The sequence below is a fragment of the Chiloscyllium plagiosum genome, chromosome 2 (genome assembly GCF_004010195.1).
Source record: "Chiloscyllium plagiosum isolate BGI_BamShark_2017 chromosome 2, ASM401019v2, whole genome shotgun sequence".
Lineage (NCBI taxonomy): Eukaryota > Metazoa > Chordata > Chondrichthyes > Orectolobiformes > Hemiscylliidae > Chiloscyllium > Chiloscyllium plagiosum.
In genome coordinates, this window is record NC_057711.1 from 13,079,306 (window position 1) to 13,104,869 (window position 25,564).

Genomic DNA, 25,564 nt, shown 5'->3' on the forward strand with positions numbered 1-25,564 from the left:
AATGTGACTAGATTAATGTAGGATATCTGGTTGTTGTGGACAAGTTGGATTGAAGAATCTATTTCCGTGCTGTACAACTCAATGACTCTATGACTGGGAAGTCCAGACACAGCGGTCACAGTCTGTGCATAAGATGTAAGCCTTTTATGACTGAAATAAGGAGAAATCTCATCTAGAGAGTAGTGATCTGTGGAACTCTCAGCCACAGGAAACTGTTGGGGCCAAAACATTGAAGACTCTCAAGAAAGATGTAGATATAGTTCTCAGGCCTAAAAGGATCAGAGGATGTGCAGAGAAAGTGGGAACAGGGTACTGAGTCCGATGATCAGTCATGGTCATACTAAATGGTGGAGCAGGCTTGAAGGGCTGAATGGCCTACTCCTACTTTTATCTTCTATGCTTCAATGAACGGTTATTGCCAGTGACTGTGGAATCTCGCCTCTTTCAATATCCTTGGAAGCTTCTCATCCAGTCTCAGTGCTTTATCAACTTTAAATACCAATAGCTTATCCAATACTGCCTGATTATGAATTTTAAACCTGTTTAGTGATTGAGATTCCTTTTCTGTCACCATGACCTGGACAGCATCTGCCTTTGAGGTGAAAACAGATGCAAAGTATCCCAAGTGTTCAACAATGTAATCATACCCCTTAGTTGTTAGTTCGAGCCAAATCGACTCTGTCCATTTGAAATATCCTCTTTCCCCAGTACTACAATGCTCTCCTTAATCAAAAACAAACAGCACATAATTTCCCCTTCCCTAGCTTTCTTTAAATGCCCAGATCTGCCCTTCTGAAAGACAGATTTCCAAGATCACTAGGACAGCACAATCCCACAAGATAATCTGTGTGTGTAACTCCCCAGTTTAATTAACTTTACTCCGTACATTCCCAATGTGCAGTCTACCACTGATTTAGATTTCATTACTTTCCCCCTTACTCCAACTTCCTCCCCCCCCAAAAAAACTTTCTATTTTCTATTCCTGTTTTATCTACAGCACTTACTGCACCCTAGTGTTACTTGCTAATATTCTCTCCTAGTTCCCACACCCCAAATTAGCTTGTTTAAATCTTCCCAAACAACACTAGCACAATACCCTGTAATGAATTTCTGTTCTGAGGCAACATGTCCGGCTTGTACAAGTGCCATCTCCGTAGCCAATCCCAGGAATAGAAAGTCTTCTATCCTGCATCAGCTTTCATCATTCATGTTCCTTATCCTCCAATTTCTGTACTGCTTACATGTGGCACTGGAAGTAATCTGTTAATTACCACATTAGCTGTTCTGCTTGTTAATATTCTACTTACCCCCTTAACCCCCATTGCAGGACTACATGCCCCTTCCAACCTAAGCCATTGGTACCAAAGTGGACCATGACTTCTGGCTGTTCATTGCACCCCAGAAACATGTTCTGAAGCTGCTCTGTGACATTCTTGACTCTGGCACCGGGGCGACAACACACCATCCTGAAGAAATTTTGAGTGCTGCAGAAATATCTGATCATCTAATATCATCTACTTATAAGGCTTGGTGTCAAATGTTTGTTTGTTGCTCCTGTAAAGGCCTTTTGGGATGTTTCACTGCAGGAAAGGTTTTCTATAATTGAGTTGTTACTATTATCTGGACGATTAAATAGCTTTGCACTGACAAGTGGGAATGTTGGGGAGCAGATTCTCTCCCTCTCTCTCCCTCTCTAGCGCTCTCTCTCTCGCTCTAGCTATCTCTCATGAGATTGCCTTTTCAGGCCCTTGTTCTAGGAGTTGCCAGGACTTGTTGCTGTTGGCTCATTACTTGGTGAGTCATTCCTGAAACCAGTTTCCAGGCAGGCCCAGTAAATCACTTGCATGTTTGTTAAGATTCCAGTTAAATGGGAAGCTTGCTTCTCCTGAACATCCTGTTGTGGAATGTCCGAGGCTGTACTGAGCAGCTTCTCTTCAGTGGGAACTAATTCCCTGCCTTGACACAGCTGTGGTTTGATAATTAATTGCCCCTCCTTTTCACTAAACAACTCCCCTGCCACTTTCCTCAAAGATGAGGGTCATTCTCCTACCAAACCTCTCGCTAGGCACTCGACAGGTCTGTGAACTTTTGGAACTCTCCTCTTGAAAAGGTGATTGAAGCAGAGTCCTCGAGTAATTTTAAAGGAAGTTTTAAAATCATAACATCAAGAGATGTAAGAGCAGAACTAAGCACCTCACTTTTACATTAAAGACTAGAAATATTCACCAATTTAATTTTCCAATTAGCTGCTTTGTTTAGGCAAAAGTAATTAAACACCTCGCTCCTTCCTCCACTGAATTCCTTGAGATGCTCAACTCCCAGCACTCTGGTGTAAGTGGCAGTCCGGTGCTAAGCTAAGGTGGCTCCTTACGTATGGACTCAATAGAAAGGCCGAGCTCAGTAGTATAGCAGTTTTCTGGGGGGGAAAAAACTGACTGCAGTCATGTCAACTGAGCAGGAAGCTTTAGTATAGAGATGAGTGACTCTTCAGTGAGGTTAGAGTGCTGTATGGACATTGACGGGATAAAAGGAATTAGTTTTTCTTAGTATTGTTTATACTGAGATTATTTATTAATTATTGTCTGGTGTAACATTGTTGCATTTTATTCTTTTGGGTGACAGACTATCTTTTGTTAAAAGTATGTTGGCAGCTTCTTGTGAATATGTTCCGTGAGGGGCCTCCATGGTAAACAACAGAAAAATAAAACTGACTGTCTGTCAATCAAGGCGGGTTTCACACTCTGATCTGAATTATCCGGCGTTACCATCAGCTGGGATCATAACAATAGAGGAAATGTTTTCTCTCCTGGGTGAATCCAAAATTATAGATCACAAATATTAAGCCAGCTAATAAATCTGATAGGAAGTTGAAGAGAACCTTCTTATCCCAGTGAGATCGCACAAACTACAGAAGTTGTAAAACACTGTGTAGGTGATAGTGGGAAATTTTATAGGATGAGTGGTAAAACAGCCAACGAGTGGCATGAAGATAAGCTTTTTTTTATATCTCAAGTGGTTAGGATCTGGAATGTACTGACTGGGAGAGAGGCGGATGCTGTAAATCAGAGACAAAAATAGAAATTGCTGGAAAAGATCAGCAGCTCTGGCAGCACCTGTGGAAAGAAATCAGAGTTAAAGTTTCTGGTAAAGTGATCCTTCCTCAGAATTTCTTCGGAACTCCGTTTTGAGTTGACTCTGATTTCTCTCCACACATGCTGCCTGACCTGCTGAGCTTTTCCAGCAATTTCTATTTTTGAGACAGATTCAGTTGTGGCTTTAAAAGGAACTGAAAGACACCTGAGGAGAGCAGATTTGCAGGGATTTGGGGCAAAGCCAGGAGAGTGGGATTTATTCAGAAAGAGAGAGTACTGACATGGAGTCACCTCATTTTGGGCTGTCACCATTCTATAATTTAACATGGAGTGGTTGAGCTTAATAGTGCTGTAGTGCTTAAAGGAAATTACGATAAATGCATGCAGTAGAAAGTAATAGAAAGATATACAGAAGGTGTGAGATGAGATTGGGTGGAAGTTTGTGTGAATCATTATCACCAAAAGGGACCAATTGGGTTTAAGGGATTATTTCTATCCTGTCAAATCAATGTGAAAGACACGTTTCTGCCAATGTCACCTCTTCATAAGCAGCCAGATAAACTGATTAGGGCTAGCAGCATCACACACACATCAAGAGGATTATAACTTGGATGTTTTTTTTTTATACCGAATGTGTATTGTAGGCTTATAGAAGTGGATCCAGAAATTCACAAATCATTCAGATGGGAGTGAATGTGTCCTATTTTACTGCTGCACATTGCATGAATATAGCAACCAAGATTGAGACACAAGTTTGTAAAATCATAGACCTGAATGAAGTGTTCACTTTGACCCTCTGTGTACTATATATGTAAAAGAGATGATGTTGAGGCAGACATGGGAGCAAACAGCACTGGCTGGAAGTGACTTGTTCCCTTTTACCCAGGTGTATCTATTAGAGTGAAGACAAAGCAATGCAGAAGGGAGGTTATGACACAGTTGCCCACAATTTGCAGGAGTTACCTCTGTCCCACGTTGTCCACATAAATTGCATTGTAAGATTCAGATAAATGTGAGAAGATTGCAAACGCACTGGTATTTTTATGAATAATATCCATTAATCTTGGCCTTTTTCTTTTGTTCTTTCCTTCAGTACATTAATGGAGGGAGCCTCGAGCAAGTGCTAAGCAGCAATGAGTATTTGTCTTGGTTGGTGAGGATTAAGCTGGCTTTGGACATTGCAAAAGGCCTGTGCTACCTGCACTCCAAGGGAATCTTTCATCGTGATTTGACATCGAAGGTAAGTAAACCACAGAGATATCAAACTGTAGTTAGCAAGACAACATAGGATTAGAAGGATGTTCAGCTTAGTTTAGCTTAATCCATGCAGAACATTGTATCCCTTTCTCATTGCTCTACCTTGCTCAATGCATTCTAGAGAAATTCTCCACCAGAACTCACCAGTAGTTGACTAAAGAACCCATGATCTACTTCCATCTAGAAGGACAAGGGCTACAGAAACGTGGGAATGCCGCCACCTACAAGTTCCCCTCAAAGCCACTCGCCATCCTGACTTGGAAATCTGTTGCCATTCCTTCACTGTCACTGGGTCAAAATTCTGGAATTCTCTCCCTAAGGGCATTGTGGGTCAACCTACAGAAAGTGGACTGCAGCAGTTCAAGAAGGCAGCTCATCCCCACCTTCTCAAGGGCAACAATGCTGGCCCAGCCAGTGACACTCCTATTCCTGAATGAATTAAACAAAAGAGTTGAGGAAGAGCAAGGGACTTCCGCCCATTGGTCTTAGTCAATGTTGGTCACTGCATAAATATGACTTGAAGTGAGTAACTGGTTATTTGTCCTTTTGTTGTTTGTGAAACCTTGCTGTGCTCAAACTCTCAACTGTGTTCACTACATCACAACGGACTACACTTGAAAAGCATTTTGCTAGCTGTAAAGCGAGTTGTAAACCTCCTATAAATGTGTAAGTTCCTTCTTAACCTGAATCCACCAGATTGCCTTCATATGACAGAAATTGGATATAAATGTCTAGACTTAAGGAACTAACTTCTGAACTACATGGAAGGGAAAGCATAAAAGAAGCAAGGTAATTTTATTCATTCAGAAGACTCTCTTCTCCGGTTCCAAGTGGGAATTTCCTGATACATAGAGGCTTCTTATACCACACAAGCTTCAGCAATTATTATAAATTCCTGACTTGTGCCTTACAGCTATTGGGAGAAAGTGAAGACTGCGGATGCTGGAGATCAGAGTTGAGAGTGTGGTGCTGGAAAAGCACAGCAGGCCAGGCAGTATCTGAGGAGCAGGGGAATTCACATTTCAGGCAAAGCCCTTCATCAGTCGATTCTCCTGCTCCTCGGATTCTGTCTGACCTGCTGTGCTTTTGCAGCACCACACTCATGAACCTTATTGATATTGGACAGGCTGTGGGGAGTCAGTAGATGAGTTATTTGTTGCAAGATTCCCAGTCTTTGACCTGCACTTGTGACCACAATATTTATATAGCTACTTCATTTCAGTTTCTGGTCACTATAACCTCTGGGATGTTGATGGTGAGACTACTCCGGCATGGTCATGCCATTGAATTTTAAAAGCGATCAGTTAGATTCTCTTTTGTTGGAACTGGTCAGTACCTACAACTTGTTTGGCACAAACATAATTATCCACCAAAAATGATCATTGACCAATTTTGCTGGTTATGGACATAAACTGTTTCACTATCTGAGGGACCGTGAATGGTGCTGACCAAAGCATTCTTCACTTTTGACTTTATAATCAAGGGAATTGATGTTGATGAACCAGCTGAAAATGATCGGGCCTAGGAGACAACACTGTGTATCTAAGGGCTCTTGGGAGACTTGGGTTCAGCTCCTATCTGTTCAGATATTCTATCTCTCAACCGGGTTGATTAGGAAATATCTACATTTGAGGAACTGAATGTTCTTGTGGTGCAGTGGTAGTGTCCCTACTCTGAACAAGCATGGCCTGGGTTTCATGTCCCACCTACTCTAGAGGTATGTAAACATCACTGAACAAGTCAGTTAGGAAGCTATTTACACTGGAACTCCTGCAGAGATGTCTTGGAGCTGAGATATTTAGACTTGGATAACTATAGCTAACTCTCTTGTCCTCGCTATGATGCAAGCCACTGGCGACTTCTCCCCCCCATTTCCTATTGAGATCAATTTTGTGGGGACCTCTTCATGCCATGTCTAGTCACATGTTGTCTTGATATCAGGGCCAATCATTTTGACCTGGCTTCTGAGATTTAGCTCTACTGTCCAGGTTGGACCAGGCTGTAATGAGGTCTAGAGCTGAGTAGCTCTGGCAGAATGCAAACAGAGGGAAGGTAAGTTACTGCCTTGAGTGCTACTTGATAATACTGTGTTATTGCTAGATAATTCTCAGTACACTGAGGGAATGGTAATTAGCCAAATCTCATTTGTCCAGCTTTTTTGCGCAGGATATACCTGGACAATTGCCTGTGGGCCAGGAAGTCCAAGTTATTGTCCAACCCTACAGGTGAGACCGACCTGTTTCAAGAGGTTGGTGAAAAATATCTATACTTGGGCAAGCAGTTCTAGTACAGATACGACACTGGCATCTATTGACTATGTGAAAAATTGCCCAGGTATATCCTGGATACAGGACAAATTCAACCCAGCCAATTACTGTGCCATCAGTCTACTCTTGACCATCAGTGTAGTGATGGAAGATGCCATCAACAGTGCTACCAAGCAGCATTTGCTCAGCAACCACCTGTTCAGTGTTATCCAATTGGGGTTCCACCAGAGCCACGCAGCTCCTGACCTCATTACAGCCTTGGTTCAAACATGAATAAAAGAACTGAATTCCAAAGGGGAGGTGAGAGTGACAGCTCCTGACACCAAAGCCAAACTCAACTGAGTGTGGCATCAAGGAGCCCTAACAAATCTGGAATCTTTCAGAATCGGGGGAAACTTTCCGCTGTTTGGAACAATACCTGACCGAAAGGAAGATGGTTGTTGGAGGTTAGTTATCTCAACTTCAAGACATCTCTGCAGGAGTTCCTCAGTGTAGTGTCATCTTCAGCTGTTTCATCAACAGCCTTCATCCATCATTAAGTTCAGAGGTGGGGATGTTTGCTGATGACACAATATCCACAACATTTGCGACTCCTCAGATACTGAAGCAGTCCATTCCAAACACAGCAAGACCTGGACAATATCCAAGCTTGTGCTGATAATCGGCAAGTAACGTTCACACCACGCAATTGCCAGGCAATGACCGTTGCCAACAAGAGACAATCTAATAACCACTCCTTGACATCCAGTGGCATAACTGTCACTGAATTCCCCATTGTCAGCATTCTGGGGGGGTCATCATTGACTAGAAACTGAACTAACCACATAAGTACACTGGCCGCAAGAGCAGGTCAGAGGCTAGGAACAATGTACTGACTAACTCAAACTTCTGACTCTGCAAAGTCTATCCAACCTATATTAAGGCACAAGTCAGGAATGTGATAGAATACTCCTCACTTGCCTGGATGGATGCAGCTCCAACAGAAGCTTGACAAAGCAGCCCACTAGATTGGCATCACATCCATAAACACCTACTAGCAATGCTCAGGAAAAGCAGTGTGTAGTATCTCCAAGAAGTACTGCAGAAATTCACTAAAGATCCTGAGGCAGAAACTTCTAAACCCATAACCACTCCCATTTAGAGGGACAAAGGCAGCAGATACATAGGAACAGCACCAGTAGCAAGTTCCCCTCCAAGCCACTCACCATCCTGACTTGGAAATATATCACTATTCCTTCAGTATCACGGAATCAAAACCATGGAACTCCCTCTCTAATAGCATTGTGGTCTACCTACAGCACATGGACTCGAGCGGTTTAAGAACGCAGCTCACCATCATTATGTCGAGGGAAACAGACAGTAAATGGTCCAGGGAGTGATGCCTGCATCCACTGATATACGGGTTAATGCTCTGAGGACATTGGTTGAAATTCCACCATGGCAGCTTGTGGAAATTAATTCAAACTAATATCAGTAATCATGACCATGGAACCATTATGGATTGTCATAAAACCAGTCTTGTTCATTAATATCCTTTAGGGAAGGAAATCTGCCATCCTTGCATGGTAGACAGGCAGGAGGCTGGAAGAACACAGCAAGCCAGGCAGCATCAGGAGGTGGAGAAGTTGACATTTTGGGTGTAACCCTTCTTCAGGGCTGGGGTGGGTGTAGGGGGAGCTGTAGACAAAGGGACTGGCAGGTGCAGGGCGGTGAAATGGGGATAGGTGAAGACAGGTAGGGGGTATGACCTGGTTGATCAATGGGAGGAATGAATCCAGTAGATGGCTGGGAGGAGTAGAAGGGAGGGCTGGGAAGGGAGGTTTTTTGAAATTGGAGAACTCAATGTTGAGTCCTCCAGGCTGCTCAGGCAGAAAATGAGGTGTGGTTCCTCCAAATTGCGGTTTGGTTCGTTGTGGCAACGGAGGAGGCCAAGAATAGTCATGCCAAAAAGGTAGTAGGAAGGGGAATTGAAATGGACAGTGAATGGGAGGTCTGGCCAGCCCCTGTGGGTCTGGCTGAGATGTTGGCAAAATGTTCCCTCAGTTTACGCTGGTCCCCCCAATGTAGAGAAGAGTACCGGATGCAGTAAACAGGTGAACCTCTGTCTCACCTGGGAGGACTGTTTGGGGCCCTGGATGGAGGTGAGGGGGTGGTGGTGAGACAGAGGTTCACCTGCCTCTCTTTCAACTGAGTATACTTCCAGCCTCCTGCCTAGCTATTTGGATTTCAGCATCTGCAGTTTTTTTTGTCTCTAATCCTTTAGTGATATGGCCTATATGTGACTTCGGATCCACGTCCATGTGGATGACAGTCAACTGCCCTCTGAAATGACCCTAGTAACCCACTCCCGTCAAGGGACACTTAGGAATGGGTAACAAATGGTGGCCTTGTTAGTGCTCCCTCCAATAATGGGAAGTAAATTGAATTGGCTGAAGACTGGAATCTGATGCTTGGGACCTCTGGAGGGAGTTGAGATGGATCTTGTCTTTTACACCGGCCTGCTCGGTTTTCTATCATTGAGAATATTTGTGGAGCCACCGCTGCCTCCTGTTAATTGTTTAATTATCCACCATCATTCACAATTGGAGATGGCAGGACTATGGTATACATTTTTGCTGTGAGCTGGGATTCGAGGAGCGGGGTGGAGAGGTGAGAGTTCAGGGATTTTGAACCCAGAATGAAGAAGTGCTGGCTCTACACTTCCAAGTAATTAGGGATGGGGACTAAATGCTGGCCTAGCCAGCGATGCCCTCTTCCCATGAATGAATAATGAAGTCATGGTGTCCTGAGATTTGCAGGGCCAATTACCGTTTGTCCCATAAACCTGGTGCCTGTTTCTAGGTGGTTGACATTGGGCTGGCTGTGGTTTAGACCCTTAGATTCTACAGTTATTTGTACTTTGCCCAATTTACACTGGGAGGGGGGGGGACAGGTCATGTTCTCAGAACACCAGCTCCAAACTCAATACTGCCAGACAGCTGCTGTTCAGTCAGACTGGTCAATATGCAATTACATCTTTTCATTCAATCTCAAAATATGTCGACCCTGGAGAAGGTGATGGTGAGCTGTAAATAGGGATGGGCAATATATGCCGGCCTAGCCAAATGATGCCCAGATCTTGTTAATCAATAAAACAACTGAGTTCACTCACTTCAATTGAGGAAAAGGCCCAAATGGGATTCATCCAGAAGCATTGGAAATATTGCTCTGTTTTCCTTTTCAGAATTGCCTGGTGAAGCATGAAGGGAAATCATACACGGCTGTGGTGGGAGACTTTGGCCTTTCAGAAAAAATCCCAAATTATAGGTGAGTTAAAATAAAAGCAAGAAAGAACTTACATTTTATATAGCCCCTTTCACACATCTTTTATATCGAAAATGCTTCCAATTAACTGCTTTAATGTGAAGACACTATTGTAATGTGACAATTGCAGCAACCAATTTGCAAGCAGCCACCTCACAGATGAAATTGAACGGTCTGATTTTATGATATTAGTTAAGAGATAAATATTCATGGCCACGCCTTGGAGAACTCCCTGCTTGTCATCCAAGTAGTGACGGTGAAATCTTTTACACCCACCTAAGAAGGAAGATGTGGTCTCTAGTTAATTTAATCAAAACAACTCACCCTGGTACTGCAGCACTCCCTCAGTCTTGAACTGCAAGTTTCAGTCTAGATTTGGTGCTTTAGGTCTCTGGTGGGGAGTTTGAATCTGACTCCGAAGTGAGAGTCTTGTCCAGTGTAACAAAATTGATCCTGATTAGCTGACCTACCAAGGAATGAAAGTAAAGATTTTAATCTCCGCATAATATGATATAAGATCCGCTGGAGAAGATGCAAAGTCATTCATGAGGATGATACCAGAAATGAGAGGGTATGAATATCCACAAAGGTGTAATAAGTGGGGAGCTCTTTCTTCTAATGGTAACGTGATAGAAATCTTTAAAACAATGATGAGGCTTGATCATTCCACTTGTTGGCCATGTCCAAAGCTAAGGGTAAAAAATGTAAGACCGTCACATAAGATTGTAAAGAGGAAGAAATGACTTCAGAGGGTTTAGAATGTGGAAATTGTTTCAGAAATTATGCTGGTTTTTCCTGTGCGATGTGCAATTTGAAAAACGCAACTGTTGCATTTAACACTAAATAAATATTAGGCCTTTGACCAGACAAAAGATGGTATGGCTCAGGAACAGGCAGTTTGGGGTCAAGGGAATCCCTGGAGGTATACGGGGATACAGGAGTTTACTGAAGAAGGACATCGGTGGACGGTGGGGCGGGGGGGACAAAAAGGGGGCATGAGATAGCCTTGCCTGAGAAGATTAGGGTGAATTCAAAGAGATTCTTTAAGTATGTTAAAGGAAAAAGAATAACTAGACAGAGAATAGGGGCCTTCAAGGACAAAAGTAGACACGTATGTGTAGAACCACAGGGATAGGCAAGGTTCTCGATGAATATTTCTCCTCTGGGTTTACTGTGGAGAAAGACATGAAGACTTGGGAACTTGGGGAAGTTAGTAGTCACATCTTGGGGACAGTCAATATCTCGGTTGATGAGCTGTTGGATGTATTAGAATGTATGAAGGTGAATAAGTCTCCTGGCCCTGATCAGATATATCCAAGAACGCTGCAAAAGGCTACAAAAGACATTGCGGTGGCCCTGGCTGATATTGCGGCATCATTGTTAGCCACGAGTGAGGTCCCGGAAGACTTGAAGGGTAGTGAATGTTGTGCCCTCATTCAAGAAGGGCTGTAGAGAAAAACCTGGGAACTACACAGTCAGGGCACTGAGTATAGAAGTTGGGAAGTTATGTTGCAGTTGTACAGGATGTTGGTGAGGCCACACTTGGAGTATTGCATTCTGTTTTGGTCACCTTGCTACAGGAAAGATGTTATTAAACTGGAAAGAATACAGAAGAAATTTACAAGGATGTTGCCAGGACTCGATGGCCTCAGTTAGAGGGAAAGGTTGGACAGTCTGACTTTTTTCTTTGGAGTGCAAAAGACTGAGGGGGATCTTCTCGAAGTGTATAAAGTCGTGAGAGGCATGGATAGGGTTGGGAATGAAGGATTAGAGGGCATCAGTTTAAGGTTGGAGGGAAAGAATAAAAGGGAACCTGAGGGGCAACTTTTTTACAGAGGGTGGTACACATGTAGAATCAGCTGCCAATGGAACTGGTTGAGGTGGGTACATTAACAACATTTAAAAGGCATTTGGACAAATACATGAATAGGAAAGGTTTAGAAGGATATGGGCCAAGTGCAGGGAAATGGGGTTACCCTGAGTGGACATTTTGGTCGGCATGGACCAGTTTGTGCTGTAGGACTCTGACTCTGAGATACAACTGTGAGAATTCATAGAGGATACTCAGTGTTTCCTTGTGAAGGCAAAGATCACCATTCTTATAGACTAGGGAAGAGACATGATACTAAGAATCAAGGCTGTGTATTATGTCAACTATTTACTTGTTTCAACTCAAAGACACACATGCAGACAGAGCACAGCACACATTTATATTTATTTCCATCACTAGATTTACTCATGGTGGGTAACTGGTCCAAAGCCAAAGGCTGTAAGTTGAGGGGTGCAACTCTGCACCAAGACTGGCAGACCAGAAGATTCCATTGTTCTTGCTGCCTGTCGTAAACATGTTGAAACAGTTTTCAGGATGATAATCAACCTGCTTGATGCTTTATGAATGCACCTTTCATAGCCACAAAGTTCTGAGGTGGGCCTGAAACCTAGACCGCTAGAGACAGGGAGATGCCGCTGTGCCTCAAGACTGTCTCTCACGACTACACACTCTCTCTCACGCATGCATGCATACACACCCAGACACCACCTCAAGGAAAAAAAACCAAAATAAATTACTTATGTAGTGATTTTTTTAACAAGGTCAGCCACATGGACCTCATGGAATATAGGTTCCTTGATTAAGTCTGTTAATATGGTCCAATCTGGGAGCCCTGACTGAACGATATGAACAGGAGTGTCAGAGGTTGTGTTCTCTCTGAGAGCTGCCTCTGAGGAAGCTGGATCAGTGTCAATGACTCTCCACATGTAAATAAAGGGGGACTTGATGGTGGGATACTGGCCTCTGTGGAATTATTTCACTTACTCTTTAAAAAGGCATGTTAAAATAAAGTCTACATCATTTCCTTAAAACCGAAAGCCTTTTCAAGAAAATGAAAATATCCTGATAAATTAAGCCATGTGAAAATAGTAATAAGGGTCCATTTTCAGTATGGTAGATGTTTTGACTTTTTTTAAGAGAGCTGCTTTTACAGATGTGTAATGAAATGTTGATGCAATATACTGAAGCATTTTGCAGCCAGTTATACCCAATTTATAGTGCTGGGTAATACCCTGGAGAGATTGGGTTAGAATGTGGTACTCACAGGCCACAGTTGTGGGTAATTCTGTCGATACATTTATGAGGAAGTTAATGAACACATAAGGGAGAGAGGAATAAAGGGATCAGCTGACATGAGCCCCGTGTGGATTCTGCTTGGTGTTAGAAGCAGGTTCTTCCTTGCTGTGTAAACCAGATGACTTCTCTCCAGCTGCAGGACACCCTGACCTCATGTTCTGTTTTTCATTAGAGAAAGGAAGGCCAAAAGGAGACATGATCCAAATGTCTAAAAATGCTGATTATAATGAAAGTAAAGGCCAAATCTTGAATACAAATTGTGAGCACGCAGTGAGATATTTAAAACAGATTCTTTTGCACATGATGGATGGTGATGAAGGAAGCTAATTGGTCCATCTAAACTTATCACCTATCCAACAGTCTCTGGTTGTGATCTCTTTGCTATTTGTGGAATCTTGCTTTGCGCAAATTGGTTTCCATGTTTTTTCTGTTATGTTTAGGGAGTGGCATTCAGTCATAATCCCACATATGGTAGCCTTTGCAACATTGGCTCTTCAGCCAAACACGTACTCCAAATGTTTCAACCTGAGCATCCTCTGATTCTGAGTCGACTATAATTGTAACAACATTGAGTGTTGTTTGGTAAAAATCCTGAAACTCCTTCCTGAACAGCACTGCGGTTGTACTTACACCACATGGACTGCAGTAGTTCAAGAAGACCGCTCACCTCTATCTCCTCCAGGGAAGGTCAATAAAGCCAGTGATATCCACCTCTGTAAATGAGTAAAGAAAAGATTAGAATAGTGACTGCACTTCATTGCTTATGAACCAGTTCTAAGTATGTGGAGTGTAATAAAATAGAAAATCCTTAGACTTGGAGTGACTGAAACAATTAATATTGATTGGATGTCAACTGATTAGGTTTACAGATAGGTTTACAGATCAAGATGATTGAATATGGTCATGTGGACAAAACTGCAGGTTGAGTTGGTTAGGATTGTGTTTGCTAGAGTTCAGGAGAATGAATGGGAATCTTAGAGATTTATAAAATTTTAACCAGATGAGACAGGAGCATAGTCATACAGCATGAAAACAGACCCCTCAGTCCAACTCGAGGAAGGATGTTCCTGATGACGGGGAATCCAGAACCAGAAGTCACAGTCTAAGGATACGGGGTAAACCATTAAGGCCTGAGATGAGGAAGCTTTCTTCACCCAAAGAGTGGTGAACCTGTGAAATTCACTTCCACAGAAAGCAGTTGAAACCAAAACATTGTGTGATTTCAAGAGGGAATAGGATATAGCTACAGGGCTACAGGGATCAAAGGATATGGGGGGGAAGTTAGGAGCAGGCTGTTGAGATGGGTGATCAGCCATGATCAAAAAGAATGTGGAGCAGGCTCGAAGGGCTGAATGGCCTACTCCTGCTCCTATTTTCTATGTTTCTGTAGAAGTCAAGGATCAGTGGTCTTCTTTTCTCTCTCCACTCCTCTGGCGAAAGTGAAGAAGAAGCTGAATGATTGCAACACTGAATCTCAATGGCAACTGACCAATACTTTAGGAAGTTTCTGGGCTGCCATTAAATGAGCAAGCGCTGTCATGGTTTCTAAAATGCTCAGAAATCCCAGTTCTATTCCTGAAAAAAAGAAGTTGTTAGGGCAAATTAAACTGTCATGTATTCACCTGGAGCTGGAAGAAAAGGCAGCCTGAATGAGCTTAGCTAGATGCAGCTCCACCTGAGGTTAATGTTACAGAGAAGTGAATCCTAATCTTAATGAACAGTCAGTCTCCACAGGAGCCTGGGAGTGATTGAAGAAGCTGCGAAGCTGGGACAAAGAGGCCCTGTCAGTTTTAATCTGTCTCCTGCCTGGCAACCAGACAAATTGATAGGCTCCCCTAGGTATCCCCTAGGGACAGTGTTCAGCAACTGGGAAAGGTAGAAGAGGGCACCGGAGATCAAGGCTCGGCAGTCAAAGGATGAGGGGTCATTGTGGGAGCGAAACAGCGAGAACTGGGGGGGTTTGGGAAGAGGCTTTTGTGGAACGGAACAAGAGATTGGACCTTCCTGAGAGTAAGAGGTTATTGTACAAGGAAGTGAGAGATTGTTCTTTGAGAAGAAGGGTAAGTTGATGAAAAAGGCCACCTATAGAGGGATGATTGAAGACTTCATTGTGAGATCAAGGTGGGGAGTATTTTTTGTTCTATCTAACTCGCAGGGAGTGCTACTTCAGATGGCAGCTCCTTCTTCCTTCTCACTACCAGGTTTATTGATCTCTGGGAAATGATGTGACCTACATAACATGTCAGCATTGACCTGGGGACTCATTCTTTGTTTCTACATTTCAACTATCTCACACTCATTGTGTCTGGAGGGAGTAATTATCAATGCCAAGGCCTTCCCAATGAGAACCATAGGGTAGATGTTGCCGAGAGATGACCTTTGCAAACAGTTGATGATGTTAAGAATGTGTTTCCAAAGCACTGCCCATACAAGAGATGCCTTTATAGATAACGCCGGTGCTGTTCCGATTGCTAAGGGGGTTGCAGAGAATCTTTCAAAAATATATTTTTCTTTATCAGTTATTAGTGTTTCGCTCTGAAACGTGCCGAGAGAAAAACCTTCCATACAACTCTCCTACGCAATAGATTGTTACTAAGAGATTGTGTCTCGTTTCTGCATCAAAGGCACTAATATGGGGAGATCTTTGCAGACTAATGTTGCTGACAGATGCTCTCTCCATACAGCAGATGATGATGATAGATGGATTTTGCAATGCTGCTAATGCCTCGACTTCTCTCTGTTCCTTTGTCTTTAGCTATTGCTAGGAAATGGCTTCTCCAAGAGGTAGATGTACCAACCATTGAATCTAGGAAATAAGATTATTATATTTTAGAACAAGATTATGGTTGAATGGCAGATGTCCATTTCACTTGGTGTACTATCTGAGCTGCATTAAAATACATCATATCCTAATTAGGATTTAATTGCTTTTCAACATTTTTCTTTGTATTTCCATATTCTGTGTGCTTCTTCAGCTCTTCAAATGTTGAGGCTTATACCTGAGCCTGTGCTTTCTGCAGTTCTAAGGACATTAAGACCATACATTTGTTAGAGTTCAGTCCGTTTCATTTTGAGTAATTGTTGACCAGAAGAATTCAATCACACTTTTACTAGTCAACTCATTCTTAATTTTGGTTTATTGTGACACCTAATTAGAATCTGACAGACTCTTAACAGATGAGTGATCAAATCTGTTATAAAAACAGAAATAAACTCAGCAGGTCTGAGGTGATAAAAATCATTGATATCTTGAGTTTAATATGGCTTCATCAGAATTGACCACATCTATTATCTTTGCTTGTATTTTCTAACAGAATTGACATAAAGTAGCAATGAATTTTACAGCACTGAATCCTACAGAACAGAACCAGATAAGTCAGCTCAATGGGTGTCAGCTGGTGTATATATTCCACACAAACCTTTTCCCATCTGATATATCTAATCCCTTCAGCATTATCTTTGGTATCTTTCTCAATTGTTTTTATACGGCTTTCCCCTCAATGTTCTTTGGCTCAGCCAAACCCTGTGGAACCAAGTTGAAATTTCTCTTGACTCTCTGGGTAAAGAGGCTTCTCTGGAATCTCCTAGTAAGGATTTATTAATAATGTTGTTATATTTATTGTCCAAATTTTGCACACCCCTGCATTCAGAAACATCTTGACCATGCGTACCCTGTCAAACTCATTCAATATTAGACTTTTATTGGATTTCAGTCTTCTCTACAGAAAAGAGTTCCAACCTCTAACCCCTTCCCAATAGTTACAACAACTTAGTTTGGTTATCATCTTTGTAAATAATTCTTTCACTTCCTAATTCTTTTCGACTTCCTTTTTAAAATAGTATGGATGATCTAAGGTTTCCTGTTAAAGTGAACACACATGCATTACTTTATTTTTGGTCATGTTCAGCTGCTTTCCTACTTGGAGTGACTTTTGATTCACATTCAAAGTTGCAGCTTCCAATGTTTAATTCAATGTGACCAACTCTTGAGATACCCTCTTTCAGTTTACAAAGCTGAAAAAAATTTGGTCTTTAGTCCAGTGAAGAAACAATGTCTCAAGGAACATCCTTGCAGTTAGCACGTTGCCTCACTGCTCAGAAGATCCATGGAGGACCTGTAAGACGGCTGGTGGACAGGAAAAAAATCTGACATTTAACCCAGCCTGACTTACACAAGGGGAGTCACAGATTTGTTACAGTGCAGAAGCCGGCCAACTGGCCCGTCATTTCTGCACCAGCTATCCAAATGATGCCAAGTACCATCTTCCCATTTCTCCCACACATTCACATAATAGGCTAATTTCCTCTTGAAAGGTTGAATCTGCCTCCAGTATACTCTCAGGCATTGCATTTTAGAGCCTCACCACTTAATGCATGAAGAAGATGCTGCTAGGTATGGAAGGGTTCTTATAAAGAAAGGCTGGATCAGCTGGAATGTTTTTTCACTGGAGCACAGGAGGTTGGGAGGTGACCTTCTAGGAGTTTATAAAATAATGAGGGGTATAGATAGAGTTAATGGTAGTTGTCGTTTCCCTAGGATGGGGGATTTCCAGACTGGGGGCACAGGAGAAAGGAGAAAGCTTTAAAACGATATGAGGGGCAAATTTTTTACGGAGGGTGTTTTGTGTGTGGAATAAATTTCCTGAGGAAGTGGTGGATGTGGGTACAATTATAACATTTAAAAGACATTTGGATAAGTATGTGAACAGGAAAGGTTTGGAGGGATATGGGCCAGGAGCAGGCAAGTGGGACTGGTTTAGTTTGGGATTGTGTTCAGCGTAGACCGGTGAGACTGAAGGGTCTGTTTCTGTACTGTATGACTCTGAGTTGTTTGTCTCCTATCGCCTTTGCCTGTTTTGCTAAGTACTTCGCATTTGTGTCCTCCTATGTGTATTTCTCCAGTCCCCTCAATCCAGTCTAAAGAAGATTGAAATATTATGGCCAGTATCTCTGCAATTTCTACTGTCACTTCCCTTGCAAGCATCCTATCTGATTGTAGTGCTTTTTCAATTTTAATTGCAGATAGATTGTCCAACTCCATAAAAACTTTAAACCCTCCCGGTGTCTGAATTACCTCCATATCTCCATGGTTAGGCTAACACCTTAATAATAATAGATGCAAAATATTAGTTTAATACTTCAGATATGTCTGCTGCCACACAAATCATCTTTCTGGTCTCTAGTTTGCCCTACACGTCATTTTATCACCCTTTTACTACGTATATGCTGACAGAAGACTTTGAGATTCCCTGTTGTGTTAGCAGTTAGCCTCTTTGTATATGTTTTTATTTCCCTCTTCACCACTTTTCTGAACCTTCTATATTTGGCTTATATTTTCAATTGTACTGCATACCTGACATCTGACTTAAGCACATTTTTTCTTCCTTAACTTAATTTCAATCTATTTTGTTATGGAGGGAGTTCTGGATTTGTTTGCCCTATATTTCTTTTGTGAGGCAACGTACCGTAACTGTGTCCAAACTATCTCCTCTTTTATAGGTAGCCCATTGTTTAGCTATTGCTTCTCTGCAAATCTTTAGTCCCAATATATTTGGCCCAGATCTATCCCATTAAGATTGACTTTTCCCCACTTGATTATCATTACTTTGGATTGTTATTAGCCCTTTTACATAGTCAGACTAAACCTTCTGATACAATTATCACTGTTCCTAAATGTTCTCCCAATGCTGGATCTATTTGGCCCACCTCATTCCCAACAAGATCTCTTTTTTAAAAAATTCATGATGTGGGGATTCTTGGCTAGGCTAGCATCTCTTGCCCTTCCTTACTTTTCTTGTTAGTGGCTGTTAGTACTATTAGGGACAAAGTTTCAAGAATTTGACCCAGCGGTATTGAAGGAACAGCGTTTATGTTTCCAAATCCTTGTGGTGTGTGCCTTGGAGGGAAACTTGCAGGTGATGGTGTTCTCATATATTTGCTGCCATTGTCCTTCTAGATGGTGATGGTCATGAGTTTGGGAGGTTTTGCCAAAGAAGCCTTGGTGAACCTCTGCAGTGCACTTTGAGAAGGGGGTGGTTGTAGATGTGGTGCCAATCTTTGGGCTACTTCATCCTGGATGGGTGCAGCTCCAACAACACTCAAGAAGCTTGACACCATCCAGGTAAATGGGGAGTATTCCATCACAGTCCAGGCCTGTGCCTTGTAGATAGTGGACAGGCTTTGGGGCATCAGGAGGTGAGTTACTCGCTGCAGTACTCCTAGCCTCTGACTTGCTCTTGTAGCCACCACATTTATGTAGCTCATCCAATTCAATTTTTGATCAATGGTAGGCTCCAGGGTGTTGATTATGGGGAAAGTGAGCAAGGTTAACACCAATGAATGTCAAAAAGGAATAGTTCAGTTCTCTCTTGTTGAAAACAGTTATTGCTTGGCACTTGTTTAGTGCAATTGCTATTTGCCACTTGTCAACTAAAGTAGTGCTTCCTTTCTTGTTGAACTGGACCTGCACTGCTCTACAAAATTCTCCTGAACAAAGTCCAGGAATTCTTGCCCCTCTTTGCTCTTGACACTACCATTGTGCCAGTCTATGTTTTGGTAATTAAAGGCACCTATTACAACTACTGATTGTACTTTTCTTGCAAACTTGGCCCACTATACCCTCTTCTTTACCCTGTTAAAACTGTTCATAATTCTGAGCACCTCTTAATCTTCTTTGCTTCAAGAGAATAAATCCAATTTCTCCAATCTTTCCTTGAATCTAAAATCCTTCATTCCGCATATCATTCTAGTAAATTGCCTTTGCACTTTCTCTTGGGCTTTCACATTCTTCCTTAAGTAAGATGTCCAGAACTGAACACAATTCTCCAAATGTAGTCTGACCAATGACTTGTAGAGGTGTAGCATCATTTCCTTGCTTTTATACTCTTTGCTACTGTTTGTAAACCCAAGGATCCTATAGATATTCTTTACAACTCTTTCAAATTGCCTGGCCACCTTCAGAGAACCATCCATATAAATCCCCAGGTGTCTATGCTCCTGTACTCCTTTCAATCTTGTACCATTTAAGCCTGTATTATCCTTCTATGTTTCTTCTACCAAAACGCATTACTTCACATTTTCTCTTTATTCTTAGCTCCTGGCTCTATCACCTGCTGAGTTAATTTAAGCTCTCTACAATATATCCAGCAAAATATCCCACAATGAACTCCATCCTCTCTCTCTCTCTCTCTCTCTTTTTTTCAGGTGTGTCTATCCAGCCTATACAAACCCCATCTCCTCCACAATAACTTCCAACGTCCTAAGAAGCTTGAAACCCTACCATCTGCACTATTTCTCCACCTGTGCATTCACCTGTTTTATCCTCCTATCGCTAAACTCTATTTGGCGTGGTAATGGAAGTAATGAGGTTAATACTTTTGAGTCAAAAACTATGGCGTTGCAAAAGCACAGCAGGTCAGGCCGCATCTGAGGAGCAGGAGAATTGACGTTTCCGGCATAAGCCCTTCATCAGGAATGTGATGACATTCCTGATGAAGGGCTTATGCCCAAAATGTTGATTTATCCTGCTCCTCAGATGCTGCCCGACCTGTTGTGCTTTTCCAGCGCCACACCTTTCTACACTCTGTCCAGCATCTGCAGTCCTCAATTTCTCCTTATTACCTTTTGAGGCTGAACTTGATAATTTCCCACTTAGCTCCTTCAATGCTCTTTGCAGGAACCCAACCCTTTTTCGACCTCTATTGTTTGTATCAATGTGGACAACTGCCACTGGTGATTCATCCTTCCACTCGGTGCTCCGCAGGCACTTTAGTGACATCCTTGACCTGAGGACCATTGTAACATACCAGCCTGGATTCACGTCTGTGGCCACAGAAATTCTTGACTAGTCCTTTAACTATTGAATCGCTGACCATTATTGCTGCTTTTCCAGTTTTCCTTGTACCTCCCTGTACAGCTAAGACACCTGTGATGCCATGAACCTGGCTCTGGTTGAATGTCCCGAATGAACCATTTATCTTTACCTGTATTCAGAATTGAGAACTGGTCAACTAAACAGGCTGGGAGCATCTTGCTTTCATGATGCCCACCTCCAAATAAACTGACATGGCCTGATTATGAAACACTACCACGATGCAAAATGACAAGACAAATATATTTTCATATTTTCAGCCCCAGTGTTGCCTCTTGGAGTTCCGAACTAGAGGTCTTAAATAGAAGATTGTGACTAATGAATGCAACAGGCGATCGAAGAGAAATTTATTTACCCAGAGAATCATGAGAACATGGCTCAAGGAGTTGTTGAAGTGAATAATGTTGATGGATTAAAGGGGAAGTTAGATAAATACAATGAAGGAGAAAGTGGTGCTGATGATGGTGAGATGACAAGGGACAATAGTTCATGGAATGCCCTGCCAGTAACAGTGGTGGACTCTCCCTCTTTATGGGCATTTAAGAGGGCATTGGATAGGTATATGGAGGATAGTGGGTTAGTGTAGTTTAGGTGGGCTTGGATCGGCGCAACATCGAGGGCCCAAGGGCCTGTACTGCGCTGTATTGTTCTATGTTCTATGTTCTATGTTCTATGTTCTAATAGAAACATGGTGCAGAGAATAAACAAAGAAAAAGATTAGTTGGGCTGATTCATTTGTTTTCTGTGCTTAAGAGGCAAGAATTACATAGGTTTTTAAGAGAAGTGAATCTCTTGGCAAAATTGCAGAATGGAAAAGTACCATGGCGCGTTGTAGGATGTTGGCACTTGAACTGTATGATAGGAAAAACACTTGAAATGCTGGAAGGAGAACTTCCTACCACCTCAGTTTTTCACCTCAGACTTAAACATGGTGCTCATCTTTATTCCGCTTGGTGACCAAAGAAAATTTGGCTCTCTGGTCTGTTTAACTTTGGATCAATTGGATGTTACACTTGACAGAAGTTGCCTTTCAAAAATAAATGACAACCAAACTCTCGGCATCCATTCCGGGCTCCAGCCCTGAGGCACAGTCTGTTACACAAGGAGAGATAGGGCTTGAGAAATTGGGATTATAGCTTAGAGAAATTTAATAGGATGCTAAGTTTTGATGACTTGAACTGCTACCTTTGGTTTAGAAGTCGGTGACAAGGAATCATCAATTTAAAAGTGTCACAATGTGAGGAGAGGAGATGAGGAGAAATTTATTAACAATGGAAAACCATTAGGTGTGGAATACTTTGCATTGAACAAAGTCCATTGCATCTTTTAATGGAAATTTAGACAGAGGAAGAAGGCAGCAAGAAGGAACTTAGCTTTAGTTCTGGATCACCCATTAAAGAACTGACAAATTTAATCCGCCAAATGGCCTGTTTTATTGCAGTAACATTTATAGAATTCCATGGCACTCAAGGTTTTTCTGCTTGTTGCACTGCATGCTTCATTTCTTTATTCACTCGGAGAGATGAGGCTGTCACTGGCTTAGGCGCACATTTGTTGCCCTTGAGGAGGTGGGGTGAGCTGCCTCCTTGAGCCACAGCACCCCACTTAGCGTAAACGGTAAGGTCGCCATATTCCTGCTGCTGGTGTTTTAAACTGAGGATCACCACCACCTGTAAAGCGAAGGGACAGGTTGAGAATGTGGGGATTTCGTGGTAACCTGAAGTTGTCTGGGAACCTGCACTGTTAGCCTCATCTTGTATCGTAGATCTGCTGTCCAGCCAACTGAGCTAACCAACCTCCCCTATGGTGTAAGGACACCCACAATGTTGTTAGGGAGGGAATTCCAGAACTTTGACCCAGCGACATTGGTGGAGCAGAGATATATTTCCAAGTCAGGATAGTAAGTGGTTCAGAGGGGAACTTGCAAGTGGTGGTATTTCCATGTATCTGCTGCCCTTGTTCTTTTAGATGGAAATGGTCCTGGGTTTGGAAGATGCTGTCTGAAGAACTTTCATGAATTTCTGCAGTATGTCTTGTAGGTAGTACACACTGCTACTACTGAGTGTTGGTAGTGGATTTTGGGGACATGGTTCCAATCAATTTGTGGGCGGCACGGTGGCACAGTGGTTAGCACTGTTGCCTCGCAGCATCAGAGGCCCGGGTTCAATTCCCGCCTCAGGCGACTGACTGTGTGGAGTTTGCACGTTCTCCCCGTGTCTGCGTGGGTTTCCTCCGGGTGCTCCGGTTTCCTCCCACAGTCCAAAGATGTGCAGGGTCAGGTGAATTGGCCATACTAAATTGCCCGTAGTGTTAGGTAAGGGGTAAATGTAGGGGTATGGGTGGGTTCGCTTCGGCGGGTCGGTGTGGACTTGTTGGGCCGAAGGGCTTGTTTCCACACTGTAATGTAATCTAATCTAATCAATTGAGCAGGCTGCTTTACCCTAGATGATATCAAGCTGCTTAAGCGTTGTTGGAGTTGCACCTGGCCAGGTAAATAGGGAGTATTCCATCACACTCCTGACTTGTGCCTTGTAGATAGTGGACAGGTTTTAGGGAGTCAGTTTTACAGCACTTCAAAGTATTTCATTTTCAACAAGGTAACATAGAAAAAATGTATTGACTTTGCTGTGATAGTCTGACTTGAGAGTAGCTGTTCAGCTCAGTTTGCATCACAGTCACCTCCTTGAATTTAAGCCCGTCTCCAGAATATAAATCTGTAATCCGAACTGATGCTGCTGTCCAGGACTGGGAGAATGCTACACTGTTGGAAGGGCCGTCTTTCAGATGAAATGCTAAACAAAGCCCGGTCTAATGATTCAGATGGATGTTAAAGTTCCCTCTGTAATGTTTGAAGAAGAACAGAAATATTTTCTGGCTTTAGCCAAAATTACTTCCTCGGGTCAAAAGAGATCAACAGATTGCTTCTCAATCACTGATAATGAGACCTTGCTGTGGGCAACTGGCTGCTCTACGCATAAAACTGCATCTTAAAATCAATAATTAAGTGTGTCAGGGTGTACTGAGAGTTGTACATTCTCTACTTATGATCACAAATTATTCACAGTGCACTGCCCAGCTCGTTATTTGGAAGTTGTTGCTTTCCTCTGTTGTGATTTAGTTGCTGAACACCCAGTTTTACCTTGATCTGTGCAACCAACCACTTTTATGCCAATTAGTATCAGCCTGGGATTAAATGTTGTTTAATGTGTACTCGTCACAATTTTTGTTGGATAAGGGTTTCAAGGGATGTGAAGTTGAGGAGTAGGTCAGCTGTGACTTAATTGATTAGGGGAGCAGCTTGAGGGTCAGAATGGAATTGTCCCAAATCTAATTAAGTCCTTTGAGCATTAAGGTTTTGAACATAATGTTTTGATTTATAAGGATTCTCACAATTAGTACATATCACCTGATAGTAAAGTACTTGAACATTGTTACAAAGATAGATGTGGTGCTGAAGCTTTTTATCATCAGGACAAGTATAAGAGTACCAAGTTTCAAACAATCACAGCAAGTTATACTACAGTAGAAAAGGTGCTGATTGGTTGGCAATTTGACTTTGATTGTCCAAAGCATTGCCATAGAGAAAACAATGGGGAACAATAGGTTCCCCAAACTCCTTTGGAATTCAAAAGATAGAAGCTTTGAACCTCCTTTTGATTGTTTGTTTTTTTTGTCCATCAGTATATGTTGCATCGAGCCCCTTTGTGACCTCACTGATTTTCTTAAGTTGTTTATTTGCATTGCTATTAGCTATTGCTGCTGGATTTCAAGGTTACATCTAACAGAAGAAGTTCCATTTGGGTTGAGAGATGGCATAGTGATGCTGTCACTAGACTAATAATGCATTGGGTCAAGGCTAATGATCTGGGAATATGGGTTCAGATCCCAACATGATGACAACTGGTGGAATAAAGCAAGAATATAAAGTTGTTCTCAGTGATTGACCCCATAGTTGTGGTATGAAGTGTATGTATCTATAAGGGAGTATATCTTAAACTGCTGTCAATCACTATTCAAATCAACAGATATGATGAATTAGTCTCATGACTTGTCAGGCAGTCTGATGCAGTAGTAATTGCTCTTATTGAATATTTTCTTTAATATAATCTTATCAAATTAAAAGTTGTTTTATCAATCCTTGTGTGTGATTGCTGTGTTCTCAGTGGCAGTTTGTGGTATCTGTACATTTTTGGATTTTCAATGACTACTTCCATTACTGGGTGGCAGTATAATTTTGTAAGGTTTGATTAGTTAGCAGGAGAAAAAGAGCTGGTCTGAAAGTCAAACTATCAAGTGTCACCCTGTGAAAGGATTCTGCAGCTTTATCAGGATTATATACACTGTACCTTTTTGTTCTGAGATCACATTTCACTCTAGCCAACAGACATCATTCAGAGCTTATAAAGTAGAACACTTTTGGCTGTGAAGTTTGTGCAGCAATACAACTTAAAATGAAGAGATTGAAGTGAGACATTGGTTTAAGTTGAACTCCACAGACAGGAGAATTTAAATTCATTTAATGCTGAAACTTCTCCGGATGGCAGCCAATAACAAGTGGTGTTCCCCAAGGCTCGGTGTTGGGACCACAACTTTTCACTTTATACATGAACGATCTAGATGAAGGAACTGAAGGCATTCTGGCTAAGTT

General features: G+C 42.2%; 1 protein-coding gene across 1 annotated transcript in view; it reads left to right on the forward strand.

The window, feature by feature from the left end:
* Positions 1-25,564, forward strand: part of tesk1b (testis associated actin remodelling kinase 1b) — a 132,869-nt gene that overhangs the window by 61,974 nt on the left and 45,331 nt on the right. The window contains exons 4-5 of the mRNA XM_043674568.1: positions 4,186-4,332; positions 9,840-9,922. Of these exons, the coding sequence (XP_043530503.1) occupies positions 4,186-4,332; positions 9,840-9,922 (230 nt within the window). The remainder of the gene's footprint in view (positions 1-4,185; positions 4,333-9,839; positions 9,923-25,564) is intronic.